The sequence below is a fragment of the Cherax quadricarinatus genome, chromosome 85 (assembly GCF_038502225.1).
Source record: "Cherax quadricarinatus isolate ZL_2023a chromosome 85, ASM3850222v1, whole genome shotgun sequence".
Classification (NCBI taxonomy): domain Eukaryota; kingdom Metazoa; phylum Arthropoda; class Malacostraca; order Decapoda; family Parastacidae; genus Cherax; species Cherax quadricarinatus.
The window spans coordinates 18652506-18675821 of NC_091376.1; the positions used below are offsets into that span (position 1 = coordinate 18652506).

Below are 23316 nucleotides of genomic sequence, written 5' to 3' on the forward strand. Positions count from 1 at the left end.
TAGTTTACAAACTTGATAGCCATTTAATGGAATCTTTTGTGGACAGCCTTAATATCTTCATGAACATTCTTCAACCTCACCAGGTGGAGAAGGGGGGAGGGGTGGAAGAAGCGGAAACGATGAACACATCTTACTGAACAAACATACTGCACAACAAATTACCACCACCACTCATTCATCTTCCACTCCTGTCTAATGAACTTTTTCCTCACAAGATGCTTCAACTGTACTTGAGAAAGAGAGTTATCACACAGGCTTGAGATTATGGGAGTTTTTTTTTAATATTTTATTTAAAAACACAATACATTAACTAAACAAAAGTATACAGTATCAGATCATCAACAGACAATATAATTTCATCATTGTCTAAACTGCAACATGCAGTGATGTCAAACATATACACTTCATGCAGCTGATAGATGTATACTGCCATGATACATAATTCCATTACAAGATATAACTGTGCAAATAATACAAAATACAGATTCCTCTTACCCCTTCCCATCTGCTAATTTCAATATACACACAGTAGAAATTACATGCCGCAAAAAAGCAAGCAGTATAACTACCCCCCCTATTTACCCCAGTTCACCAAAATGTACAACATTTCACCGTTATTTATTTAACTTACAAACTAACCAAACAAATTTGAGCCTAAGAACATGTTATATTAATAACAATAACAACTCTACAGTAGTGAAAAAAGCCAGCTGCTATCCTAACTTTTTTTTTTATTTTTATTAAAAAGCAAATAGTGTATATATTGTGCTATACATAAGCTCACTGGAGCCAAGACACCAACAGTCATACCAGTTCAAAATACAATACAAAATACATAACAGCTCTACAATAAATACTCATGCCACCGACTGTAGCCATTTCCCATCCCCTATACCCTATCCACCTTTTACATATATGCTTTCCTACATATACACGAAACACACGCGTATATTATACATAAACATGTACAACTAGCAATATATAGCGCACACGATGACTTACAATTTTCGTCATGATTCAAACACACCCTAACACTTAACATACAGTTACCAAAACAGTTCTATTTTAGGTCACATATCTATGAGGGATAACGCCACCATAACGTTATAGTGCATTTAAAGCAGTACTTTTTTATACGTAACATACAACAGTGACAACCTCCAGATATCCTCGCAACATAAAATCAAAGGGTTAATTAACACATGATAACAGAGTCCTCTACGAAACCCAGGTATCCCAGGGTGCACAGGAGAACAAACATAATCAAAGTACGTTAAATGGAACGCAGTACATGTAAGCATACCGTGAGTACGCTGAGGTCAGTGGTCAAGTGCGGTCATACCTGCCAAGCTCTTGGGAGTTAGCGTGGGCTGTTACCAAGCACCATGGCTTGTTGTAGTGTTTTAGAATCCCAGGTTCATGTGTTGAAGAAGGAGATTCTACTTCTTCAGGAGGAAAATAGGAAACTGAAGCTTCGCATAGATGAGTTTGGGAGCGAGTGTGAGAAGAATTTAGCTGGTAAGGAAGGAATGGTCACCAGCAGTGATAGTGGCAGCCGCTTTAAGTGGCAAGTGGTTCACATTTCAGGAAGAAGGAAGATGGGGAGAGTTAATAGAGAAGATGTGAAGGTAGTAAATCGATTCTCTGTTCTCCAAGACGAGTGTACTTCAGTGGTTAGTGAGGTTGAAGGTACCACTGATTTCCCTGCTAATCAAGGTAAGAATATTTTAATAGTAGGCGATTCTCAGGTAAGATACATAGACCGTGCATTTTGAAACAGAGACAGAAAGGTCAGACAGTGTGTCTTCCTGGAGCTGGTGTTGGCGACATAGTCAGCAGGTTGGATAATATTATGGCTTGTAATGGGAACAAGCCCATTATCTGTCTTAGTGCTGGAGGTAATGACATTTGGAAGGGCAGGAGAGAGGAGCTGCTGGATAAGTACAGGTCAGCCATAGAAGTAGTTAGGTCTAAGGGAGGGATCCCAGTCATATGTAGCATCTTGCCTAGAAAGGAAGTGGGCAATGAATGGATGTCTAGGGCAATTGGTATAAATCACTGGCTAGACAGGTACGGCAAGGAACTTGCAATCCCATTCATTGATAGCTGGGTCCTTTACTTTGGCAAACGTGATATGTATGCAAGGGATTGGGTTCATCTCTCTGGGGATGGAGTGGTTGCATTAGCCATTTCAATTTAGAGGGTAATTGATGACTTGTCTAGGAATTTAAACTGGTAGATTATAGAGGTATGGGTGTTTGTGGGAAACAATCAGGCTGCAGCAATAGGGCTAAAAACAGTAGTTATTACCGGGATACCTCAGGGATATGTTTAAAAGACAATATTCAAAATAAAGTTGCTAGTAATGGCAAATCAATTGATAAACAAACAAAGAGAGATAGTAGAAGGCAACGAGTGACTAGCTCCCTTAAAGTTTACTATACAAATAGTAGGAGTCTAAGAAATAAGATAGATGAGCTAAAATTACTTGCAAGTGTATGTAATATAGATATTATTTGTATAAGAGAGACCTGGTTCAACCTGAAAGATAGAGAAATGCGTTCTGAATGCAGCATACAGGGTTATAAACTATTCCACACTGATAGGGTCAACAGGAAGAGTGGTGGTGTGGCGATGTATGTCAGAGAAAATTTAAATTGTTGTCTTAGACATGATATAAGATTAGAAACGTCGAACAAATAATCGGTTTGGCTTCAGTTTCTCGAGGGTCGTGACAAATTAATTTTGGATGTGATTTATAGGCCCCCAAACCTTGATAGGGAGTGCAGTAAGCTGTTATGGGACGAAATTCATAAGGCATCTAGATATGAAAATGTTGTTATAATGGGAGATTTTAACTTTAGACAAATTGATTGGAACAATATGACAGGAAATCTTGAGTCTAGTGACTTTCTTGATACGGTTCAGGATTGCTTTTTAGAACAGGTTGTGACAGAACCAACTAGAGGAAACAATCTGCTTGACTTGGTTCTTGCCAACAAAGATTCACTAATTAATAATCTTGAGGTTAATGATGAGCTTGGGGAAAGTGTCCACAAATCACTTAGTTTCAATATATCATGGAATTACCCAGATAACTGCGATCAAATCTCTGTCCCAGATTTTCGCTTGGCCGGCTTCATGGGACTGAAAAATTACTTGGGTGGGCTAAATTGGGATGTGCTAACTATGGGTCAGGTAGGTGATTTTGGTTGCCAATATGACGCTTTTCAGAGCATAGTTCTAGCTGCCCGGACAACTTTTGTTCCGAGTAGGGAAATTAGATCTAACAAAAATGATCCCAATTGGATGAACAATAGATTAAAACATCTCATTGGTCAAAAGAGAGGCATATATAGGCGTATCAAAAGAGGGGATGGGCAGTTAAGAACTCAATATATTCAATTAAAGAGAGAAATAAAGAAAGGAATAAGAAAAGCAAAAAGAGATTATGAGGCTAAAGTCGCGAGGGATTCAAAGACTAACCCAAAAGGGTTCTTTCAGGTATACAGAAGTAAGATTAGGGACAAGATTGGCCAACTTAAGAGTAACTCTGGTCAGATCACTGACAGTGATAAGGATATGTGTGAAATTCTAAATACCTATTTCCTCTCAGTTTTCACCCAGGAAAATACTAGCGATATTCCTGAAATAATAGATTACGTAGAACAGGATGATAATAAACTAAGTACGATTGTGGTAACTAGTGACATGGTCCTCAGACAAATACAGAAACTAAAACCTAACAAATCCCCAGGTCCTGATGAACTGTTTGCAAGGGTGTTAAAGGAATGTAAAGAGGAACTTAGCATACCTTTGGCTAATCTTTTTAGCATATCACTAAAAACTAGCATAGTGCCTGATAAGTGGAAAATGCCAAATGTAATACCTATTTACAAGGCAGGTGACAGGCCCTTGGCTTCGAACTATAGACCAATAAGCCTTACCTCCATAGTGGGAAAATTTATGGAATCAATAATTGCCGAAACAATTCGTAGCCATCTTGACAGGCACAGATTGATTAATGATTCTCAACACGGTTTTACGAAGGGGCGTTCATGACTTACGAATTTACTAACTTTTTTCACTAAGGTGTTTGAGGAGGTAGATCCTGGTAATGAATATGATATTGTGTATTTGGACTTCACTAAGGCTTTCGATAGAGTTCCACACCAGAGACTATTGGGGAAACTTAGGGCACACGGAATAGGAGGAGAAATTTTTTCCTGGGTAGAGGCATGGCTGACAAATAGACAGCAGAGAGTTTGCATAAATGGGAAGAAATCAGAATGGGGGCACGTCAAAAGCGGTGTTCCTCAGGGGTCAGAGTTGGGCCCGTTGTTGTTCACAATTTATATAAACGACATAGATGAGGGAATAAATAGCGACATAAGCAAATTTGCTGATGACACCAAAATAGGCAGTCCAGTTCATTCTAATGAGAACATTAGAGCACTCCAGGATGATTTGAATAGACTGAGGCAATGGTTGGAGAAGTGGCAGATGCAGTTTAATATTGACAAATGCAAAGTTCTAAATGTTGGACAGTTAAATAACCATGCCACATATAAACTAAATAATGTAGATCTTAATACTACCGTTTGCGAAAAGGATTTATGAGTTCTGGTTAGTAGTAACCTAAAACCAAGATAACAGTGCATTAGTGTTTGCAATAAAGCTAACAGAATTCTTGGCTTCATATCTAGAAGTACAAATAATAGAAGTCCTCATTTTGTTCTTCAACTCTATATATCCTTGGTTAGGCCTCATTTAGACTATGCTGCTCAGTTCTGGTGGTAGAGGAGGATGACAAAGATGATCACATGTAACAGAAATCTTCCCTATGAGGATAGACTGAAGGCCCTGAATCTGCACTCTCTCTTAAGGCATAGAATTAGGGGAGATATGATCAAGGTGTATAAATGGAAAACAGGAATAAAGGGGATGTAAATAGTGTGCTAAAAATTTCCAGTCAAGACAGGACTCGCAGCAATGGTTTCAAGTTGGAAAAATTCAGATTCAGTAAGAATATAGGAAAGTATTAGTCTGGTAATAGAGTTGTGGATGAGTGGAACAAACTCCCAAGTACAGTTATTGAGGCTAAAACGTTGTGTTGTTTTAAAAATAGGTTGGATAAATACATGAGTGGGTGTGAGTGGGTGTGAGTTGGACCTGACTAGCTTGTGCTGCTGGGTCTGGTACAGTGCTCCATCCTTGAGTGGGGATGACCAGACTGGGTGGGTCATTGGGATAATCCGGGGGGGGGGGTCATTGGTCTAATCCGGGGGGGACATGGACCTGCTCCGCATGGGTCAGTAGGCCTGTTGCAGTGTTCCTTCTTTCTTATGTTCTTATGTTCTTAATAGAGAATCCACAACACTGTAATGGATAACTAATCATACAAAAGCAGACATGTTTATTATTGCAACTTAGATAAACAAAACAACCAACGTTGCAACTAATGGAAATAAAATACAAGAACCATCCTTCTCCACTCCACTCCCTGCTTCCATCCTTATCATACTACTACTCAGTCCACTTTCACGCCAGATCATCGCTGCCTACCAGTCCATTGCCGTCCTGTTCCAACTAATCAGCGAAGTTTTACCACCGTCATATCGCGATACCCCTCAGGAAAAGACTCAACCCACCTACTACCATAGACGCTTCTATTTCTGCACATTGTTCTGCAAAATCGTACAGCCAACGCCCTGATCCTACCAGTGCCCCGTACCTCACGCATTCCCCAAGACATGTACAAATAGTCCATGATGATGTATCTTAATGCTCGTGCCACATCCTGTGTCACCCCAACCACGTCAAGGTGTAACACCCTTAACATAGCCATCCTCCCCCCTCCCAACATCCCGAAAGCACCTCGCATCCACAACCTTACCTCTTCTAGGGATGGACAAAAATACACTGCGTGAAAAGCCATTTCTTCATCACCACAATGCAAGCAGGTTACATCCTCCTCAAAACCCATTTTCAATAACATTACCCTAGATGCCAGGATCCCCATCATAAATCTATACACCACCTCACGGGCCTTAGCTGGTATACGAAGCTGCCAGAATTCCTCCCATATTACCTTCCAATTATATGTGGGATAAATCTCCACCCCTGACAATGCTTCCAGCCGAAATCCTACATTCACAAGCCTTCCAACGTGCATACCACTGACATTAAATTCCTCACTTTTAACATGAATCGCAGCAAGTCTTCACACGCCTCTAGTTCCTTTCCACGCCACCAACATCAGACTTCTCCTCCAGCCTCCCCCCCCCCGCTACATCCTCTAGTCCCCCCTAGTCTTAATTAAGGTTACCAGGTTTTACCTGGAGACCTGTAGAGGGTTTCAGGGGTCAACGCCCCCGCTGCTCGGTCTGAGACCAGGCCACAGATAGCCACAGATACTGTTAGACTCTCATCCTTAACTAAATTAATTATTATGAACTCAAGAAAAGATCAACTCAGAGGAAATAGAGATGTTAGAAGCAGGTAACACCGAACTATCGGCAGAGTTTGTTATAAGAGTCTTGGAACAGGTTAAAAATTTCACTGGTAACAAGAAAGTGTTCAGAAATTTATCACTAAATGGATGTGTATTGTAGGAAACGCATACCATTACATAACAATTAATAAGTAATATAAAAAAAATAATTGTCGAAAATCATAATTTCAACTAAAACTTATGTATATTAAAGAAATAAGTGAGGAACAATTAAATCAACACAATGTGTACTTTGAGAAGCACACATTTATCATGGTATATACTCTGATAATTTATTTTAACCAATATTTTAGGGATTAATATTTTGTTGACAGGTAATATTCAGCTTTAATATAGTAAAAATGCACACTTGGAGTCTACTTGTAGGATTTTCCTGGGATCAACGCCCCGGGGACCCGGTCCACGACCAAGCCTCCCGGTGAATCTGGGCCTGATCAACCAGGCTGCTACTGCTGGCTGCACGTCGTCCAACGTATGAACCACATCCCAGCTGATCTGGCACCGACTTTAAGTATCTGTTCAGCTCCCTCTTCATGGTAGACAGGGACCAATTGGTAATTCCCCGTATGCATGGTGGGAGGCTATTGAACAGTCTTGAGCACTCGGGCACTCATGGCGTTTTCTCTTAGTGTATCAATGGCGCCCCTACTTTTCATTGTGGGTATTTTGCACCGCCTGCCCAGTCTTTTACTTTCGTGCGGAGTGATTTCTGAGTGCAGATTCGGAACCATTCCTTGTAGGATTTTCCAAATGCAGATTATGATATATCTCTCTCGCATTCATTCCAATGACTGCAAGTCAAGCTCTTCCAAGCATTCCCAGTACTTGAGGTGTTTGATGGAGCTTATATGTGCAGTAAAGTTCTCTGTACATTCTCTAGATATGCAATTTCACCTACTTTGAATTCTAATGAACATCAGTATTCCAGCCTAGAGAGAACAAGTGATTTGAAAACGATGATCAATGGCTTGGCATCTCTATATTGAACGTTCTCATTATCCATCCAATCATTTTCTGTGCAATTGTGATCGTGGAACTGTTGTGATGCCTAAAAGTGAGATTCTCGAACATTACCACTCCCAGGTCCCTTACCTTATTTTCTCGCTCTATTGTAGGATCAGAGTTTGTAGGATACTCAGTTTTAATTATTATCTCCTCCAGTTTTCCATAACGGAGTAGTTGGAATTGGTCTTCATTGAACATCACATTGTTTCCCGTTACCCATTGGAAAACTTGGCTTATATCTTATTGGAGGTTAACTGTGTCCTCAGTAGATGTGTCTCGCGCAGATCCTAGTATCGTCTGCAAAGGATGACACGGCACTTTGGATTACATCTCTGTCTATGTTTGATATGAGGATGGGGAACAGGATGGGGCGAGTGCTGTGCCTTATGGAACAGAGCTTTCCACTATGGCAGCTTCCGATTTAACTCTGTTGACCACTACTCATTGTGTCCGATTGGTTAGGAAGTTGAAGATCCATCTCCCCACTTTGCTAGTTATTTCTTTAGCTCGTATTCTGTGCGCTATTACTCCATGATGGCACTTGTCAAAGGCTTTTGCAAAGTCTGTTTTTCTTCCAGTGCATCCAAGACCATATCATAATAATCCAGTAATTGAGAGAGGCAGGAGCGACCTGCTCTGAAAATCTGAAAATTATTGAGTTTCTCTCTACATATTGACACTGGCATAACCACTGACAGATTAGTAATAGGTAAAAGTACAAGTGAAAAGATGAAAACAATATAACTTTTAACACAATTTACTCTTGCCTGCCAGAAAGGCATTGCTACTCATTTTTCTTCTTCATTTTGCCACTACTGCCGAAGATTTTAGCAGTGATGACTCTGAAGATGCGACGTAGAATGAATAGAAGAGCAATCATAGCCAGGTGGAGTATGAAGATAACGTCCAGCATGAGGAACTCCACCCAGGAGAGCTGTGCCGCTGGTGACCTCAGCTGGGGCGCACCTTTGTGACGGATGACGTACTCCGTCCAGAACACTGCCAGCTCCGTGGGTGGTACAGGCTGATCATGCAGTGGCACTGACATCCTCAGCATGTTTTCCTTATACCTGTGCACAAGTACAGTGAGAAAATCTGAAAGATTTCCCAAACATTTTAGAGAGCCAAATAAGAGAGCAAGAAATGATTAGTAAATAGTCATGGAAAGAAAGGAGGGAGCTCAAGTACTCAAATTCAAGACGTATGAGGATAAGAAGTAGAGTGAAATATAAGATGTTATAGTATATGTGAATACTCCCCGGGCTGAATTGACTTCATAGAACTGCTTTGAACCAAGTGACGGAATAACTGTTGTGGGTGACATATATGCTGAAGGGAGGAAGCTGTTGAAGATGCCATAGTATATATATGTTTAGAGTGCCAGGGACAAATGAGAATGGGTAATATATAATACTTTTTTCTAGGCAAAGTACATTAATAAGTGATGGACATTCGATGTGGTAATTGCTAGCAGACTTCTGGATATTGATGTCCAGATCACTATTTAGGCGGAGCTACAGAAACAGTAAAGGAAAGATGGAGTAAGAGAGAAGTGATTATGAATGAAGTGAAAGGGGCAATGGGAGATACTAGCAAATATTTCGAAGAAAGGTGGTCATGAGAGAGAGAGTGTAGGTAAGAAGGTCAAGGTTAAATGCTGTAAATTTAAAAGTGCATAAGATAACATTTATAAATTTGTTTATGGAAACTAATTAGCCAGACTTCAATTCTACACTTGGAAAGTGCAGTACCTGCACTAAGCAGTGGTGTGAATGTGTGGAACAATCTTCCGAGTAGGGTGATTGAGGCTAGGAACTTGGGTAGCTTTGAAAAGGGATTGGAAAAATATATGAGTGGGAGGGGATGGGTTTGATTGGTGTCATTGGGTATAGGAGGATATTCTTGGGTAGCTTTGGGTAGGGGTCGTTTTGATAAGAATGTGCCTTGTATGGGCCAGTAGGCCTTCAGCATTGTTCCTCCATTCTTATGTTCTTATGTTACAGTCAGGAAGGTAATTAACTTTGATATCTGCTTTCCTAGCAAGACAGCTATTGAATAAATGATGGTGAACGTGATTTGTCTTTTATTTATGTAGACCAAGAAAGTGATTATATTTTCTTTTAAAATAAAAAAAATGCAGTTTTGAAATTTACAAATTTTGATTAATAAGAAGAATGAATAAAGAAATTAGTTACGTAACTTGAGAGGATATACTTCCATGAATGAAAGATTTAAAATTTATGTTACAGAAAAAGCCTAACTAAGGAGGTTGGGTTATTAATTTTTCCCCTTAAACAGGGCTAAAAAAATTTACGTACTTAGGTTCGTTAAGAATTTTGGTGAAAGCGTCAACAGTCACGTCCACAGTAAGCTCTTCCAATATTAAAATGTCTCCTAATCCAGAGTTCTTAATAAACATGCCGTCCTTGGGCTGTTCACCGTGGATAGATAGAATGAGGAGTGGCGTGGCGTGGTAGATGGCTTCCTGCGTACTAAGGACACCACCGAGTGTGATGAACACCTTCACGTTGTCGTGAGCTGTGGAACAATGTTAGTGAAAGCAAGAAGATTCATTGTACATGTAAATTAAAACTGAATGACTTTCCGTTCATCACTGTTGATTATCAAGTTTTAAATAATAACGAAAATGGAAGAAAAACAGAATGAGGCTAGAGCAGATGGAGGTTAGGAGACAGCTAAAGCTAGGGTGTAAATACTCGACAATGCACCTGGAGAAGCAAGCACAGTAGTAGGGTTTAACTCACCTTTAACCTTATGGCTAGCTCTTGAGGTCTAGCTCATGGTCCCATAAAGGGGACATCTCGCTATGGCTAGCTCCATTTCCTCGGGTCAAATTTTTGTCTCGTTATCGCATATATGACTAGATTTATGGTCCCACTCAGGGGCTTTCACACTATGGCTAACTCCATTTCGATAAATGAAATTCGATTACCTCCGTCTTATATTTCGTGGATTGAAAACATGGTAGTGGCGTTCTAAAAGTTTATATTCAGTGGTGCGCACAAATATTAATTTATAGGATTTTATTTTGAGAGATACATTTGTGTATATTATGCGTTTCGTAGAATGAGTTTCTAATTATGTTTGCCAGAGTTGTATAACATAGTTTCGATTTTACTTGATATATATGGTATATTATTAATTTTACACAAGTGTAAATTATTATTAAAAAAGTAAGCATTTATTATTGCAGTAAGCATAAAATATTAGACATATTTTTGTTGGTGATGGTGGTGATGTGGCGGTGATGATGATTGTGATTGTTGGTGATGGTGGTGATGTGGCGGTGATGATGATTGTGATTGTTGGTGATGGTGGTGATGTGGCGGTGATGATGATTGTGATTGTTGGTGATGGTGGTGATGTGGCGGTGATGATGATTGTGATTGTTGGTGATGGTGGTGATGTGGCGGTGAGGATGATTGTGATTGTTGGTGATGGTGGTGATGTGGCGGTGATGATGATTGTGATTGTTAGTGATGGTGGTGATGTGGCGGTGAGGATGATTGTGATTGTTGGTGATGGTGGTGATGTGGCGGTGATGATGATTGTGATTGTTGATGATGGTGGTGATGTGGCGGTGATGAAGATTGTGATTGTTGGTGATGGTGGTGATGTGGCGGTGATGATGATTGTGATTGTTGGTGATGGTGGTGATGTGGCGGTGATGATGATTGTGATTGTTGGTGATGGTGGTGATGTGGCGGTGATGATGATTGTGATTGTTGGTGATGGTGGTGATGTGGCGGTGATGATGATTGTGATTGTTGGTGATGGTGGTGATGTGGCGGTGATGATGATTGTGATTGTTGGTGATGGTGGTGATGTGGCGGTGATGATGATTGTGATTGTTGGTGATGGTGGTGATGTGGCGGTGAGGATGATTGTGATTGTTGGTGATGGTGGTGATGTGGCGGTGATGATGATTGTGATTGTTGATGATGGTGGTGATGTGGCGGTGATGATGATTGTGATTGTTGGTGATGGTGGTGATGTGGCGGTGATGATGATTGTGATTGTTGGTGATGGTGGTGATGTGGCGGTGATGATGATTGTGATTGTTGGTGATGGTGGTGATGTGGCGGTGATGATGATTGTGATTGTTGGTGATGGTGGTGATGTGGCGGTGATGATGATTGTGATTGTTGGTGATGGTGGTGATGTGGCGGTGAGGATGATTGTGATTGTTGGTGATGGTGGTGATGTGGCGGTGAGGATGATTGTGATTGTTGGTGATGGTGGTGATGTGGCGGTGATGATGATTGTGATTGTTGGTGATGGTGGTGATGTGGCGGTGATGATGATTGTGATTGTTGGTGATGGTGGTGATGTGGCGGTGATGATGATTGTGATTGTTGGTGATGGTGGTGATGTGGCGGTGATGATGATTGTGATTGTTGGTGATGGTGGTGATGTGGCGGTGATGATGATTGTGATTGTTGATGATGGTGGTGATGTGGCGGTGATGATGATTGTGATTGTTGGTGATGGTGGTGATGTGGCGGTGAGGATGATTGTGATTGTTGGTGATGGTGGTGATGTGGCGGTGATGATGATTGTGATTGTTGATGATGGTGGTGATGTGGCGGTGATGATGATTGTGATTGTTGATGATGGTGGTGATGTGGCGGTGATGATGAAGATTGTGATTGCCATGGGTGATGATTATTAATGGTAGAGGTTTTACTCATATATCAGATACGGTGGTGGGAAAGGTTCTGGTGATAGTGTATTAATGGTGATGATGAAGTGTGCTATTGACGAACGGTGTTGGTGGTGATTAAGGGCGTTTTCGATGAAGGTGATGGAGTGTAATGATGGTGGTGTATTTTGGGTGGTCAGGAATAGTGTTGGTGGTGATTGTGATGTGGTGATGATGATGATGGTGATGATGGTAGCTGATAGAGATTTCACTCAGATATTAAACATGATGTTGGGAATTTGCAGGTGATTATGTTGATTATGGTGCATTAGTGGTGGCTCGTACTGACAGTTGGGGGCTGACAAACAAGAGATTCTCTCTCACCCATTTATGCGTTTAATTCGTTTAAAATACATCCACCTGGTGGTCGTGGCATTCTCGTCGTGTCCACGACGTGTTATTACAAACATATTGGGAAATCGAAAGAACCCCAAAGTATTTCTTCTCATATGCCAAATCAAAGTCGAGAACAACGTCCAGTATTGGGCCCCTACTTAAACAAGATGGGTCCTAAACAGATGACAGCAAGGAAATGAGTGAGCTACTCAAGTCCCAATATGACTCAGTTTTTAGCAAGCCGCTAACCAGACTGAGAGTCGAAGATCAAAATGAATTTTTTAAGAGAGAGCCACAGAATTTGGTTAACACAAGCCTATCTGATGTTATCCTGACGCCAAATGACTTCGAACAGGCGATAAATGACATGCCCCTGCACTCTGCCCCAGGGCCAGACTCATGGAACTCCGTGTTCATCAAGAACTGCAAGAAGCCCCTATCACGAGCCTTTTCCATCCTATGGAGAGGGAGCATGGACACGGGGGTTGTCCCACAGTTACTAAAAACAACAGACATAGCCCCACTCCACAAAGGGGGCAGTAAAGCAACAGCAAAGAACTACAGACCGATAGCACTAACATCCCATATCATAAAAATCTTTGAAAGGGTCCTAAGAAGCAAGATCACCACACATCTAGAAACCCATCAGTTACACAACCCAGGGCAACATGGGTTTAGAACAGGTCGCTCCTGTCTGTCTCAACTATTGGATCACTACGACAAGGTCCTTGATGCACTAGAAGACAAAAAAGAATGCAGATGTAATATAGACAGACTTTGCAAAAGCCTTCGACAAGTGTGACCATGGCGTAATAGCGCACAAAATGCGTGCTAAAGGAATAACAGGAAAAGTCGGTCGATGGATCTATAATTTCCTCACTAACAGGACACAGAGAGTAGTCGTCAACAAAATAAAGTCCGAGGCAGCTACGGTGAAAAGCTCTGTTCCACAAGGCATAGTACTCGCTCCCATCTTGTTCCTCATCCTCATATCCGACATAGACAAGGATGTCAGCCACAGCACCGTGTCTTCCTTTGCAGATGACACCCGAATCTGCATGACAGTGTCTTCCATTGCAGACACTGCAAGGCTCCAGGCGGACATCAACCAAATCTTTCAGTGGGCTGCAGAAAACAATATGAAGTTCAACGATGAGAAATTTCAATTACTCAGATATGGTAAACACGAGGAAATTAAATCTTCATCAGAGTACAAAACAAATTCTGGCCACAAAATAGAGCGAAACACCAACGTCAAAGACCTGGGAGTGATCATGTCGGAGGATCTCACCTTCAAGGACCATAACATTGTATCAATCGCATCTGCTAGAAAAATGACAGGATGGATAATGAGAACCTTCAAAACTAGGAAGGCCAAGCCCATGATGACACTCTTCAGGTCACTTGTTCTATCTAGGCTGGAATATTGCTGCACACTAACAGCACCTTTCAAGACAGGTGAAATTGCTGACCTAGAAAATGTACAGAGAACCTTCACGGCACACATAACGGAGATAAAACACCTCAATTACTGGGAGCGCTTGAGGTTCCTGAACCTGTATTCCCTGGAACGCAGGCGGGAGAGATACATGATTATATACACCTGGAAAATCCTAGAGGGACTAGTACCGAACTTGCACACGAAAATCACTCACTACGAAAGCAAAAGACTTGGCAGACGATGCAACATCCCCCCAATGAAAAGCAGGGGTGTCACTAGCACGTTAAGAGACCATATAATAAGTGTCAGGGGCCCGAGACTGTTCAACTGCCTCCCAACACACATAAGGGGGATTACCAACAGACCCCTGGCAGTCTTCAAGCTGGCACTGGACAAGCACCTAAAGTCGGTTCCTGACCAGCCGGGCTGTGGCTCGTACGTTGGTTTGTGTGCAGCCAGCAGCAACAGCCTGGTTGATCAGGCTCTGATCCACCAGGAGGCCTGGTCACAGACCGGGCCGCGGGGGCGTTGACCCCCGGAACTCTCTCCAGGTAAACTCCAGGTAAACCCTCGACTTTTCACCTGGTGTTAGTTCTGCCAACCCATCAAGTGATACACAAATGTGTTCATACTCGTTTCATAACTTTATTTTAGCTCTGTTCTTAATCGTTTGATCTTATAACGTAGCCCACGATATTTCACCTAAGAGTGTGAACTAAATAACTACAGTCAGCCCCAGCCTGACTTAACGAAAAATTACGTCATCCCTGTTTCTAACCTGGGTTGCTATAGACGTAATCGTTTACCTTCCTTCCCACCAACCTATTACCTGAAGATTCACCTGGTGTCCTACTTCTGAAATAATCAACACACACACACACACACACACACACACACACACACACACCCACACACACACACACACACACACACACACACACACACACACACACACACACACACACACACACACACACACACACACACACACACACACAAGGTTTGATAAAGCTCATGGAGCAGGGAGAGAGAGGACCTAGTAGCAATCAATAAAGAGGCGGGGCCAGGAACTATAACTCGACCCCTGCAACCACAATTAGGCGAGTACAATTAGATGAGTATGCACATAGCCGCCATTGCCCGAACCTGCTGCTTCATACCTGCCTGGGATTCGATAATTACCTCACAATTTTCAGAACGAAAGACTCGCCAACAATTACCATTTCCTCCAAAATACACTGAGGGCGTCTGATTGTACATAAAATTAGGTCACACTTGTTTAATGACTTGACCTGGCCTATGGTTATCACACTAAAGGTGTGAATTAATTACTCGTACCTTTTATGCTAGAATATCACAAATGAACCTACCAGACACAATCACACACACACTTAAATCCAATTCCTAGGATCAAGAACACCTGCATATGGTAAAACTAACATGACAAAATTACTCAGTTAAAAATAAGGTTCAAATTATTTTTAATGGAATAAGTAACGTCTGTGAAAAGTGTACTATAAGATAATTTTCATTGGTGATTGTTGTACCATCTGTGCAAAATACTTCTTCTCTCTGATTAAGTTAAAATAAATCTTCACAGAAACATAAAGTCCAATATTTTCAATAAATCCCAAAAGAGCTACTAATAAGTCCTTTATTTTCATAAAATCCGTATATAAATACCAATAAATCCTATATTTTCAATAATTTCCAATAGCAATACCAATAAATTCTGTATTTCCATAAATATACATAAAAATCCTCTACTATTATTAAAATCTTAGGTGGTGACGTGTACTTAGCTCAGTGGTGACGTGTACTTAGCTCAGTGGTGACGTGTACTTAGCTCAGTGGTGACGTGTACTTAGCTCAGTGGTGACGTGTACTTAGCTCAGTGGTGACGTGTACTTAGCTCAGTGGTGACGTGTACTTAGCTCAGTGGTGACGTGTACTTAGCTCAGTGGTGACGTGTACTTAGCTCAGTGGTGACGTGTACTTAACTCTGTGAAGACCTGTTTGTGTGCTCTCTGTGAATCTGAACCAGGATGCCCTCTCTCGAGCAACTTTACCAGCAGCTGAGAGAAGAACTTAGAGTTGCTAAGATGGAGATACGGCGATTAACGGAGGAGAACAAGAGGATTCGAAGTAATCCTCCTGTTGTGAGTCCCCAGGTTAAGAGGGGAGCTTGGTCAGTGGCTGGGCAACATGGAACCAAGCTGAGGATCAAGAAGACTGTTGGAGAGGCAGAATCAACGAGGACCCAGAAGACCACTGTGGAAACTTCCAACCCATTTTCGGTACTAACTGACGAATGTGAGTGTTCTACTGGGAATGTCACAATGAGCACAAAGGAAGCATTGGCTGACGTGAGTGAGACATCCCTAGAGACACCAATGAAAACCATCGAGAACGTCTTGACAAATTCCACAAGTGAAGGGGGCAGTAGGGCAATTAATTATAGTCTTCTTGTTTACCGTCCGATTTCCTCCAGTTTTGGTGCACAAGACAAAGTGTTTTCACTCTTTCTTGAAAATATTTACCAAAAATATATCTCAAACAACAACTGAGAAAAGACTGAAAAAGGACTGATTTACTGAACATGCTCTTGTGTCAAAATTTATTCCTATATGGGACGACGTAAGGTTGTTTGGACACTTGGTGCCGAGAGAACAAAGCCAATACGATTTTTCTTAGGGGTCTTTCCTCTAAATAACTTATCTTTATTTCACAAAAAAATAAAGTTTGTTAGTTCTTGGAAAGTTGCAAAAAATCTGCCCTTTACTCCCACATAACTCCCAAAGTATTTGGAATATTTCCAAAAATTACACGTAATAAAATAGAGAAATCATTATTCTATAATTTCTGTGAATATTATTCCATTTAATTAAGTAATAAGAAAGAATATTTGGCATTAGGTGAATAAGTTACTTCCGAGATATTGGCCTGGAGCGCCGACCGGCCCGCCGTCTCAATTTTTTTTTGTTTTTCGCGAAAATCGCGTTTGATGGGTGTATTTCTTAGTAAATTGATGTTCTAGTGCAGTTATCCTCTTCAAAACAGCGTTTTCTCTTACTCAGAGACCAAAGAATACGACATGAGAGGATTCCCTCATTTATATCGAAATATTCCCGATGGCCCCTCGCCATATTATGGCTTATTTTATTCAGTCTAGAGTATATAACATGTTTGTATGTTATTTATAGTGTTTATTATATTACATTAGATCAATTCTGATAGATAAATAAGCCGTAGAGTTGATATATAAGCTGATATAAGCGTAATAATGAAGAAATTTCTCCTGGCACTCTCTGGAGCGTGAATACTGCGGAGCGTTCCCATATGGTGCCTGGTTGTCTGTAAGTCTACGGATAAGCTCCGCCTACTTTTTTTATGATGCCAAATAGTCAGTTATTATGACTCAAGAAATCGTAATGACACGATTGCAAACAAACCATACCCTCGGCCGGGATTGAACCCGCGGTCATAGAGTCTCAAAACTCCAGCACGTCGCGTTAGCCACTAGACCAGCTAGCCACAATAAGATTCATCCAACTAGGTATATTTCTACACCATAGGAAGGTTAGCACAGGCACCTCTGTGACCACAAATGCAAGTTTTTACAGACGAATCTCCAGCTAGCGTTGACGTTGACGGCAGTGAAGGGACTTGAGCTAGAGTTCGTCACGGCCACGCTAGCTGGAGATTCGTCTGTAAAAACTTGCATTTGTGGTCACAGAGGTGGCTGTGCTAACCTTCCTATGGTGTAGAAATATACCTAGTTGGATGAATCTTATTGTGGCTAGCTGGTCTAGTGGCTAACATGACGGGCTGGAGTTTTGAGACTCTATGACCGCGGGTTCAATCCCGGCCGGGGGTATGGTTAGTCAGTTATTATATTAGAAAGAATAATGCAAGAAAAAGCTATAAAAAACAAGGAAAACATTCCAAAATATATATGGGCTGTGAGCAGACGCGCTACCCACATCGCCGTCACCATACCTCATATAAATGACTATAATTTCTTGTAGAAACGTCGTAGAACATTAATTCTTGTACCATTGTGTTGCCAAAGAGTTAAGCTATTTTTCTGTATAAATAACTCAATTTACATAATTTTTCGATTTTTTTTGAGAGCTCACGGAAAATTGGATGACTACCCTCCCTTCTCTTTTTTCTTCCTGCTGATTTCTGTTCCTCCACTATGCCTGTTACTCTCCTTATCACCTAATTTCATTGGCTTTCCTATGTTCATCAATAACTCTTCCTCTAGTTTAAAGACCTAACAGCTCCCTTCACTGCGTTGGCCAGTGCTCCCACCCCAGACCTAGATAAGTGAACCCCATCCCTAGCATACATGTCATTTCTACCATAGAAGAGGTCCCAGTTGTCAATGAATGTTACAGCATTTTCCTTTCAGTATTTTGTCCAACCAGCAATTGACACCAATTGCCCTGGACAACCATTCATTTCCAACTCCTCTCCTTGGCAAAATACAACATATGGCAGATTTCCCACCCTCCTAATTATCTCTATTGCTGACCTATACCTGCTAATCAGGTCCTCACTCCTACGTCTGCCAACATCGTTGCCTCCAGCACTGAGACAGATAATAGGATTGCTCCCATTACCTCTCATGATGTCATCCAGACAGCTAACAATATCCTTCATCCCAGCCACAGGAAAACACACTCTCTGCCTCCTACTACTATCCTTCAAGCAGAATGCCCTATCCATGTACCTAATCTGGCTATCCCCAACAACAACAATGTTTTTACCACCTTGGCGTCGTCCGTCGTGATGCTCCCAGTTGTTGACTCACATTTGTCAGGTAGCATTCCACCTTAAATACATATTATGCAAATAGTCGTAGTGCTAGGAATAAGATGGATGAGTTGAGACTAGTTGCTAGTGCAGGTAACATTGGTGTATTTGCCTTAACTGAGACGTGGTTCAATACGAAAAATCGGATATGCCTGCTGAATGTCACATACAGGATTTTAAATTGTTCCAAGTAGACAGAATTATCGGGAAGGGGGGTTGAGTGGCATTGTATGTCCGAGATCGCCTGAACTGTTGCATAAAAACAGGTATAAAGTCTGAAACCCATACTGAGTCTGTTTGGATAGAATTTTCAGAGGAACATGAGAAATTGATTTTAGGTGTAATATACCATCCCCCAAACTTAGATAGGGACCAAGGGAGACTACTATGGGAGGAAATTGTTAAGGCCACAAGGCACAAAAATATAGTAATTCTAGGAAACTTTAACTTTAGTCATATTGATTGGAATTTCTTGACTTCGAATTTAGAATCAAACGACTTCTTAGAAGTAGTTCAGGATTGTTTTTTGAAGCAGTTTGTGACAGAGCCTACAAGGGGAAATAACCTGCTTGACTTAGTTCTGGCAAACAGTGAATCCTTTGTTAACAATTTAGAAATTTCAGAGGAACTTGGTGCTAGTGACCACAAATTAATTACATTTAGCATTGAATGGAAGTATGATAACAGGGATAACTCAGTAGCAGTTCCAGATTTTCGCTTAGCAGATTACGATGGGCTTAGAGAACACTTAACATTTGTTGACTGGGGTAACGAAGAGAGCTATCAATATGACAGTTTTCTGAACACTATACATGCTGCTCAAAGAACGTTTATCCCGTATAAAGAAATTAGATCAAATAGAAATGACCCAAAATGGATGAATAATAGGCTGAAATATCTACTAGGGCATAAGAAAGGAATTTATAGGCGTATAAAAGGAGGTGAGGGTCATCTTATGAATCAGTACATTGGCATAAAGAGGTACGTTAAAAAGGGGATAAGAAAAGCTAAAACGGACTATGAAATTAAAGTTGCCAGGGATTCGAAAACTAACCCAAAAAGTTTTTTCCAGGTATATAGAACAAAAGTCAGAGATAAGATAGGTCCCCTTAAAAATAACTATGGGCATCTTACTGACAAAGAGAATGAAATGTGCTCAATTTTAAACAATTATTTTCTCTCGGTTTTTACACAGGAAGATACTAACAATATCCCAGTAATTAATTTTTATAGTGGGCCAGAAGAAGATAAATTATGTAACATCACAGTCACTAGTGAAATGGTTGTGAAACAAATTGATCGACTGAAGCAAAATAAGTCGCCGGGACCTGATGAGCTTTTTTCAAGGGTTCTTAAGGAATGCAAAATGGAACTCTGTGAACCATTAACTAATATTTTTAATTTATCTCTTCAAACAGGCGTAGTGTCTGATATATGGAAGATGGCTAATGTAATTCCTATTTTCAAATCAGGGGATAAGTCATTACCATCAAATTACCGCCCAATAAGCCTGACCTCAATTGTAGGCAAATTGCTAGTCAATTATAGCTGAGATTATAAGAAGCCATCTGGATAAGCATAATCTGATTAATGATATTCAGCATGGATTCACGAGAGGCCGTTCTTGTCTAACTAATTTATTAACTTTCTTCAGTAAAGCTTTTGAGGGTGTTCATCACGAAAAAGAATTTGATATTATTTACTTAGATTTTAGTAAGGCTTTTGATAGAGTTCCGCACCAAAGACTGTTAAAGAAAGTGGCAGCTCATGGCATTGGGGGAAAAGTGCTCTCATGGATCGAGTCATGGCTAACAGACAGGAAGCATAGAGTGTCCATAAATGGGGTTAAATCCGAGTGGGGATCTGTAACAAGTGGCGTTCCACAGGGATCAGTCTTAGGCCCGTTGTTGTTTATAATATATATCAATGACCTTGATAAGGGTATTACTAGTGATATGAGCAAATTCGCCGATGACACAAATATAGGTAGGATAACTGATTCTAACGTAGATGTTAGGGAACTTCAGGAGGATTTAGACACTCTATTCTTGGTCAGAAAAGTGGCAGATGCAGTTCAATGTAGATAAATGCAAGGTTCTGAAGCTCGGGAGTGTCCATAACCCTAGCACTTATAAGTTAAAAAATGTAGAACTTAGCAATACAGATTGTGAAAAGGACTTGGGGGTTATGGTAAGCAGCAACCTTAAACCAAGACAGCAATGCCTAAGCGTACGTAATAAGGCAAATAGATTACTGGGATTTATATCAAGAAGTGTCAGCAACAGAAGTCCAGAGGTCATACTGCAGCTTTATACATCATTAGTAAGGTCTCACCTAGATTATGCAGCTCAATTCTGGTCTCCATATTACAGAATAGACATAAATTAATTAGAAAACATTCAGTGTAGAATGACTAAATTAATACATAGCATTAGAAATCTTCCTTATGAAGAAAGATTGAAGACTTTTAAATTACATTCACTTATTAGACGAAGAATGAGGGGAGACCTGATCGAAGTGTATAAGTGGAAGATGGGTATTAATAAAGGGAATATTAATAAGGTCTTGAGGATGTCTCTCCAAGAGAGAACCCGCAGTAATGGATTTAAATTAGACAAGTTTAGATTTAGAAAGGACATAGGAAAGTATTGGTTTGGAAATAGGGTAGTTGATGAGTGGAACAGTCTACCTAGTTGGGTTATTGAGGCTAAGACTTTCTGTAGTTTCAAATTTAGGTTGGATAAGTACATGAGTGGGAGGGGTTGGATTTGAGTGGGACTTGCAAATGAGTAGACAGAGTTATGTAAAGTAAAAGGACACAAGTGCAACTAATGTGACATTTTATTGTGGCAACGTTTCGCTCTCCAGGAGCTTTATCAAACCATTATTTGGTTTATTTTTTTTATATTTAACATACGCCACTAGACAAGCATGTTAAATACAACACAAATGTTAAATAAAACTCTTGGTGAAAGGAGAATTGTTTTTACCTAATTTTTGGTAAATAGCAAAGTTCCTCTCTCGCTTTTCTTATCTTTTCTTTCGATGATAGTTGAAAACTCCCCCCCCCCCTTTTACATAGAAAGAGTAAAAAAAAATTTTAGAGACAAAAATATTAATGAGTAACTTCAGGGGTGGGTTTTTCCATTTCGAGAAAATATATAACTTTGGGAACAAATTCATGAACAATAGTTTGAGTGTTGTAATTGGTTGGTGTTTTTCTCATAGTTTACGGATATTTTAGGAAAACGTGAGATTTTATGAAAAATATAAGAAAATTCATGAAGATTTATTTAAATTATAAGATTTTATGAATCTGCTATATAGACCAAAGAGAAGGAAGTATGACAGTCTTGAACCAGGAGGTGCAGCATGACAGTCTTGAACCAGGAGGTGCAGCACTACAGCCATGAACCAGGAGGTGCAGCATGACAGTCTTGAACCAGGAGGTGCAGCATGACAGTCTTGAACCAGGAGGTGCAGTATGACAGTCTTGAACCAGGAGGTGCAGTATGACAGTCTTGAACCAGGAGGTGCAGTATGACAGTCTTGAACCAGGAGGTGCAGCATGACAGTCTTGAACCAGGAGGTGCAGTATGACAGTCTTGAACCAGGAGGTGCAGTATGACAGCCATGAACCAGGAGGTGCAGTATGACAGTCTTGAACCAGGAGGTGCAGTATGACAGTCTTGAACCAGGAGGTGCAGTATGACAGTCTTGAACCAGGAGGTGCAGCACGACAGTCTTGAACCAGGAGGTGCAGTATGACAGTCTTGAACCAGGAGGTGCAGCACGACAGCCATGAACCAGGAGGTGCAGTATGACAGTCTTGAACCAGGAGGTGCAGTATGACAGTCTTGAACCAGGAGGTGCAGTATGACAGTCTTGAACCAGGAGGTGCAGTATGACAGTCTTGAACCAGGAGGTGCAGCATGACAGTCTTGAACCAGGAGGTGCAGTATGACAGTCTTGAACCAGGAGGTGCAGTATGACAGCCATGAACCAGGAGGTGCAGCACGACAGTCTTGAACCAGGAGGTGCAGTATGACAGTCTTGAACCAGGAGGTGCAGCACGACAGTCTTGAACCAGGAGGTGCAGCACGACAGTCTTGAACCAGGAGGTGCAGTATGACAGTCTTGAACCAGGAGGTGCAGCACGACAGCCATGAACCAGGAGGTGCAGTATGACAGTCTTGAACCAGGAGGTGCAGTATGACAGTCTTGAACCAGGAGGTGCAGTATGACAGTCTTGAACCAGGAGGTGCAGTATGACAGTCTTGAACCAGGAGGTGCAGTATGACAGTCGTGAACCAGGAGGTGCAGTATGACAGTCGTGAACCAGGAGGTGCAGTATGACAGTCGTGAGCCAGGAGGTGCAGTATGACAGTCGTGAACAGGAAGGTGCAGTTTGACGGTCGTGAAACAGGAGGTGCAGCATGACAGTCTTGAGCCACGAGTTGCATTATGACAGTCGTG

The 23316-nt window shown here is 41.1% G+C and overlaps 1 protein-coding gene across 3 annotated transcripts in view; it reads right to left on the reverse strand.

The window, feature by feature from the left end:
- Positions 1-6509: 6509 nt before the first annotated feature.
- The window catches only part of LOC128703108 (UDP-glycosyltransferase UGT5), a 79935-nt gene continuing 63128 nt past the window's right edge, over positions 6510-23316 (reverse strand). For all 3 annotated transcript variants that reach the window (XM_070103484.1, XM_070103482.1, XM_070103483.1), the window contains exons 7-8: positions 9838-10057; positions 6510-8589 (exon numbers count right to left, since the gene is read on the reverse strand). In XM_070103484.1, the coding sequence (XP_069959585.1) occupies positions 8304-8589; positions 9838-10057 (506 nt within the window). In that variant the 3' untranslated portion in view covers positions 6510-8303. The remainder of the gene's footprint in view (positions 8590-9837; positions 10058-23316) is intronic.